This window comes from Neophocaena asiaeorientalis, unplaced genomic scaffold, assembly GCF_003031525.2.
Source record: "Neophocaena asiaeorientalis asiaeorientalis breed wild unplaced genomic scaffold, Neophocaena_asiaeorientalis_V1.1 scaffold14, whole genome shotgun sequence".
In the NCBI taxonomy this organism is placed as follows: domain Eukaryota; kingdom Metazoa; phylum Chordata; class Mammalia; order Artiodactyla; family Phocoenidae; genus Neophocaena; species Neophocaena asiaeorientalis.
In genome coordinates, this window is record NW_020175192.1 from 1,393,159 (window position 1) to 1,400,114 (window position 6,956).

General features: G+C 39.7%; 1 protein-coding gene across 1 annotated transcript in view; it reads right to left on the bottom strand.

The window, feature by feature from the left end:
• Positions 1-3,507, bottom strand: part of HGSNAT (heparan-alpha-glucosaminide N-acetyltransferase) — a 36,409-nt gene extending 32,902 nt beyond the window's left edge. Inside the window, exon 1 of the mRNA XM_024765036.1 lies at positions 3,369-3,507. Coding sequence (XP_024620804.1) covers positions 3,369-3,452 — 84 coding nt within the window. The 5' untranslated portion in view covers positions 3,453-3,507. The remainder of the gene's footprint in view (positions 1-3,368) is intronic.
• Between the last annotated feature and the right edge of the window lie 3,449 nt (positions 3,508-6,956).

Consider the following 6,956-nt stretch of genomic DNA (forward strand, 5'->3'; position numbering starts at 1 on the left):
TCTTATTCCTTTAAATTCTTTCCCTAAGACAAATTTCCAAAAATGAGATTACTGGATTAAAAAAATAATCATTTTAATGGTTCTTGTTACACGTGGCCAAATAGCACTCACATAAGAGAAATTACAATAGATTTATTTCTCATCAGACTTACCAGGACTTCATATCATTCTTCCTTTTGTTCAGGTACTAGGTGTTTATGATACCACAGCATTAAGATTACATTTTAAATTAGAAGTAGATTAAATAATTCAATTTTCTTTTGCTCTTTTATGTTCCTTATGGTGTGAACCACCTGGTAGACACTCAATTCCCTCAAACAGAATCTTAGAAATCTGTCCTCGTACACTGTAACATGAAACTTCTAACTCTCTCAAACGCTTCCCCACTCTAGTGCTTTCATCTTATTATGTTGCTGTTTTTAAAGTTTTACAGAGTCATACTACTCTGGTTTGTTATTTCTTCTATGGCTTCATGAGTTTAACAATGTATTCTGCATTTTTTAGTATTTGTTAAATTTGTGGGTTTTGTTTTTTTTTTACTTGAATCCACTTGGGGTATTTGATAGATGGTATCCCATAATTCTAAATACCTTTCCCATGGTTTTAGCTGTTAAATTCTTACGTAAATTAGATTCTACTTCTTATACTTCGTTTGGCCCATTGGTCTTCATTTATCTTTTTTGGCTACGTTCACGACCGTGCTCTGTGATACTTCTTATCTGGTACAGCAAGTCTCCGTACTGTCCATTCTCCTTTGGGGCCATCCTCTGATTCTCTTGCACACTTACTTTTTCATAGACATTTTGGAATTATTTTTATGCAGCTTCTATAAAGTACCCACAAGCAACTGTGTTGAATGTATAAATTAATTTGGGAAGCATTGCCATTTTTCCTACGTTTAGGTGTCACATCAGCATGCATTGGCTATTTCTCCATTTAGCCTATAATTTTCCCATTAAAATTTTATCATTGTCCATATATATGACCTCTTATAGATTCCTCAAGATGAAAATATAAGTCATCATAAATCTCTCAATATGCCAACTTATCCTACCTGATAATTTATTTAAGATTTTTACACCCACATTAATTAGAAAGATTGACCTGCATCTTCTGTCATGTCTTGGCTAGATTTTAAGATCAACACCCTGCGGAATGAATCAGATACCAAGCCATCATTTTTTTTATTGTTGTTATATTTAGGGTCAGTTTATATAGATTAAGAATTATTTATTATTTGAAAATGCAGGAGAAAATGACCTATTTTTAGGTAGAGGAATTCATTACAACTCTCCAGATTCCTTAATCAGTTGCTGATCTATGTCCTCAATTTCTTGAATCAATCTTCATATTATATTTTTTGAAGGAAATCAATCAATTTTTGTACTTTAAATTGATCAGTCTTAACTGTTCATTGGACCATAATTATTTCAATTTCTGTTGACATATAATTTCTAATTTTATTAATCCCCATTGTTCCCTTAAATGTATCAATAATTTATCAATTGTCTGACTTTTATTTATTTTTTAATTTTTCAAATTTTTATTGGAGTATTGTTGATTTACAATGCTGTGTTATAGTTTCAGGTGTACAGCAACGTGAATCACTTACACGTATACCTACATCCGCTCTTTTTCTTTGTTTAGGCTCTTTTCCCATAGAGGCCATTACAGAGTATGTGTGACTTTTATTTTAGAAAACCATCTCTTGGCTCATTCTTATTCCCATTTTTTTTCTCATTTTGCAGTTTCCACAGTTACTGTTTTTATTGCTTCCTTTTTTCTTGTTTGGATGATGACACTGCTTTCCAAGACCTTGAGATCCTTACTCAGTAGCTTTTCATTTCCCCTTTTCTTCCTGATTAACATACAGCAGGATCCAGAAAGGAAAGCGGACACACTCTGAAGCTAGACTGAGGGGTGAGGACCCCAGCGCTGCCACGTGACAGCGGGGGGACCTGGGATAAAGTCACTTTCCTGCTCTTAATCTCAGCATCACCATCTGCAGAATCCAGGTATTTCCTGGATTGCTGTGAGGATTAAATGAGATATAACGTATCTAAAACAGAGCAGGCCCTCAGTAAACAGCAGCTGCAACTTGTATTAACATTATCTTTACTGTTAGAAACATTTAGACACAAATTTTCATAAGAACTGCTTTGGCCAGGTCAAAGATTTTTCTATGACATTTACGTCTGTATTCTCTCTCCTATTAGTATTTTTTTGTTATGCAGAGGTAGGAAATTGCAGAAAGTATAATCTCTGCCGTTTGTGTTTAGTCTCGTTTGACAATGATTGATGTTTTGTTAAATACATTACAGATATTTTTGAAGTTATTGATTTTTTCTACTTAATTTAAGGTCCTTTTAGGTCCCTCTTGTTTTCTTGGTCTTGACCTACCTTTTCAATATTACCGATGTTCTGTGTTTCACTTAACTTTACAGGAGGTGTCATGTACTGCTCCATCATCTTCTAGCTGATACCCACACTGGGGACTTTTAAAATTTGTTTTCTTTTTTAAAAAGCTATTTACACTAAACAGGTCACTATCCATTAAAATTCCTCCTCTGAAGGTGGTACGTTGAAGCTCTCAATCTGGAAGTAAAGACTATTTCATTTTAGATGGAAGAATAGCCCTGTCCTTAAAAAGCAACAAGGTCTAGCGTAGGAGGAACACCTTCAGATAAAATCCTTTATCCTCAGAAGGGCCTCAGCCGCCCCGCCCTGCCCGCCCCCGCCCCGTGTCTCACGCCTTCCTTCTCTGGTCCAGCAGGAGGGTTATGCAGTGGGCAGAGGAGTCAAAACACGTCTATCACTTCAGGCTTCATAAGGGATCAAATTGAATGGACTCCAAAAGGGAGTGTGAAATCCTGCTGAGACCCCATCCTAGTGCATCACCCCTCTGCAACTTGAAACCAGTGGTGTGGCTGCACTGTCCCACTCTAGGCCCCTTGATTAATGGCTCTGAGGGTACAGGCTATAAGAGGTGGCAGAAAGGAGCAAGTGGCCCGGATCTGGTTTATGCTCTTATTCTGGAATGAAAGAATGCTCGTCACATTAAAAAAAAACAAAAAACAAAAAAACATGTTTTTTTTTTAAAACATGTTTTTTAAAAACATGTTTATCAATTTTACTCATCACAGAAACTGGTTTGAAAAAGATGGGCAGGGAAAAGATAAAAAAGGGATGCTGCCCATTGCTAGGCATCCTCCATGATGGAATTTCTTCTGAGTCTTTGTCTAGCCTGTTTGTTTCCTCACCTGTAAAGCTGAGGCTAACATGTGAAGGGCTTCAGGTCTGACAGCACTGGCGCCATATCAAACCAGCCCCAAAGCAAACACAACTGTGAGCAAGCACGCAGCACCTACATGATAACAGCAATCGAAATTCCAGTAGATGGTCAAGTTTGTCCCAGGCAGTTCATTATGGATGAGCAGCAAAGCCTGGTCCATCTTCAGCTCCAAGGGCCTTTCTTTTCCTACGTCTGGTAAGAATTAGAAAAAAAAAAAAAAGAAAAAGAAAAACTAGGCACCTGAAAGATGTGTCAGAGACAAAGTGCATCAGAGTGGAAAGTGGCTTCTCAGGAGCGCTTCTCAAACGCCTGGGGTCTCTCGTCCCCCATGCCGTGTCCACACGGATGTGCACATGCACACACGCACCCAGTTCCCTTCCACACACATGCCTCTACTACAAACAAGGATTCAATCAACACCATTCGCATCTTACAATCACCAAGTACTAAGGTGTGAGGGGCACCGAGTTTAGTTGTTTCCATGTAACTTCTATTTGATAATGACAACCTCATGAGCTAGGTATTTTCTCCATCCTACGGATGAAGAAATTAAGGCCCACAAAAATTACATAACTGCCCATGGCCACAGAGGTTTTCAGTGAAATCACTGACATGAACCCAATCTGCGTGATTCCAAAGCTCCAACTTTCCTGGCCCACATCACTCAGCTCTGAGCTGGGATGGGCAGCTCTTAAGACCTGCAGGACCCCAGACTAGGGAGTCAGGACGCACAGAGCAGCAGTGTTCCTGGGGGATCCGCACGCCCTTTACAGTCCGAGAAGCTCTGCCTGATGTCACTTTTGTTTGGAGTTCTGCATCTCCTGGTTTCCATGGCAGACGTGAGGCGGAGAAGGAGAGAGGGTAAGTCTGAAGGGCAGAAAGAGCCACTGCTCCATATTCCCTGGGCTTAGAGCTCATCACTTTACCAGATGCTCTCAGGGTACCATAAGGATGATGCATCTTCTACCTTTCAGTCTGCCAGTTTGGTAGGAAAACAGTGAACTATTATTGGCTAAAGTTAAAGCAAAGTGTTTCATCCAGATCAACTGGGCCATATCTGTTATATTATATGAAAGAGAAATCACCATCTAGCTTCTAGGCAAAAGAAAAAAAGGGAAACTTTCTTTAATTTTTTATTTTATACTGGAGTCTAGTTGATTTACAATGTTGTGTTAGTTTCAGGTGTAGAGCAAAGTGATTCCATTATACATATACATATATCCATTCTTTATTTTTTGAATTAATTAATTAATTTGGTTGCACCGGGTCTTAGTTGTGGCAGGTGGCCTCCTTAGTTGCAGCTCGCCAGCTCCTTAGTTGCAGCACGTGGGCTCCTCAGTTGCAGCAGGTGGGCTCCTTAGTTGTGGCATGTGAACTCTTACTTGCAGCATGCATGTGGGATCTAGTTCCCTGACCAGGGATCGAACCCAGGCCCCCTGCATTGGGAGTACAGAGTCTTATCCACTGCACCACCAGGGAAGTCCCCATATATCCATTCTTTTTCAGATTCTTTTCCCATGTAGCTTATTACAGAATACTGAGTCCCCTGTGCTACACAGTAGGGCCTTGTTAATTATCTATTATATATACATATATATAGTAGTGCGTATATGTTAATCCCAAACTCCTAATTTATTCCTCCCCACACACATTTCCCCTTTGGTAACCATTAGTTTGTTTTCAAAGTTTGTGAGTCTATTTCTGTTTTGTAAATAAGTTCATTTGTATCATTTATTTTTAGATTCCACATATAAGTGATATCATATGATATTTGTCTTTGTCTGATAAGGGTTAATGGAAACTATTTAATAACACAACCAGAAAGGCAATAATCTAGCCTCTCTTATTTTGTAATATGAAAGTTTAATTCAGGGCTCCCCAGTACCTCATCTGGTTAATTCAGAAAATTCTTCACTGCAGCCAGCCTAAATCCCTCATTTTTAGCGTTCATCCTAATTTACCCTTATTTAGCTCTCAGTGAAGCGAAAACACAGAGTATATAACTTTTAATAATCTACTGAGGCTTTTTTTCCCTTCCAGGCTAAACAAAGCTTTATCAATCACTTTTTCTGTTCTTTGGTCGCCCTATGGTGAGCGGCCAGCAGAAGCAGCGTTTGAGACCAGGAGTATAACGTGGTGGGTTAAGTGTGTGGACTCCACGTTGGGCCAACTTGAATCTGGACCCCACCCTGCCTCAGCATCCTCATCAATAAATTAGGGGTCATAACAGTGTGTGCTTCGGAGGATTGCTGGGGAGGCTAAAATTGATAACACAAGCAAAGTGCTTGACAGAGAACCTCAAACAAAGTAAGTGTTCGACAAATGATGATTATAATGACCTGGGCCACATCCAACCAGTGCAGGGGACAAGAGGGGCTTCGTCAGAATCAGGAACATGTGGTGAAATATTTTGAAAAGTTGTTTCTTCTCTTTTCATTTAACCTTATTTCCAATTCCCCCCCACTCCCCTTTTTTCCAATTATAAGAAATGATGCTATATCCTATATAAAAACGGTGCTATAGACATCTGAAAATCAACATGCTCTTCTTTCAACATAGTTCCTTAAGAATGAACTTCCAGGAGTGAAATTTTCAATCAAAAATAGCTTTTTAAATAGTTTTTGATATGTTTAGCCAAATTCCTCTCACAATTTAGCTGTGCCGGTTTATAAAAACAACTGTGGTGTTCATCGGCTCCCAGGTGACACCGAAAACGACACACTTACTGTGCTCCAGGTCCCAACAGCCTCGTGAAACAGCTGCTGGTGTCTCCAGCCTCCGGATGAGGTACGGGAGGCCTGGAGAGGTCACCCACCAGACCGACTCACCAGTCTGGCCAGCACCTAACCTCTATGCTCCCAGTCTCCTGAGACTAAGCAGATCTGTTCCCTAGCAGCTGGGCCAGTTTAAATTTTTCCCTTGCGTTTTAGCCCGATGTATAGAAAATATAATTTCCTTATAATTTTAGTTCTGAACTGACAATTAGCAAGTTCGAACATGTTTTCCAAATGTTGACTATCAGTACTTTCCTTTCCTGTGAATTGTTGGAATGTTTATTTAACCACTTAGCCCCTGTGATATTAAATCCTTTGTCATACTTGTCATAATGTTTTCAAGTATTTCTTTTTCATCTCCCTTGTTCAGGTTTGAGAGCTTCCATTTGCAAATTTATAGTCACTAGCTGTTGACTGTTTCCTCCGTAATTGTTCTATACAGCATCATCCCTTCAGAGCTGTAGTAACTACTGTTTTTATTCATACTTCTATGAGTCTTCAGTGGTGGGTGGAATACGGTTCTTGTTTCATGCTTAATCTTTCCATGTGAATTTCAGACTTTGAAGGCTCTTAATTGTCATCAATATTATTTTATATAAGGTTGTATGAAGGGTTAATGCTAGCTGAACATCAGAATTACCTGGCAAGCTAAAAAAAACACAAAACCAGACTTCCCTGGTGATGCAGTGGTTAAGAATCCCCCTGCCGATGCAGGGGACATGGGTTCGAGTCCTGGTCCAGGAAGATCCCACATGCCGCGGAGCAACTAAGTCTGTGTGCCACAACTGCTGAGCCTGCGCTCTAGAGCCCAGGAGCCACAACTACTGAGCCCACATGTCACAGCTACTGAAGCCCGTGTGCCTAGAGCCCATGCTCCACAACAAGAGAAG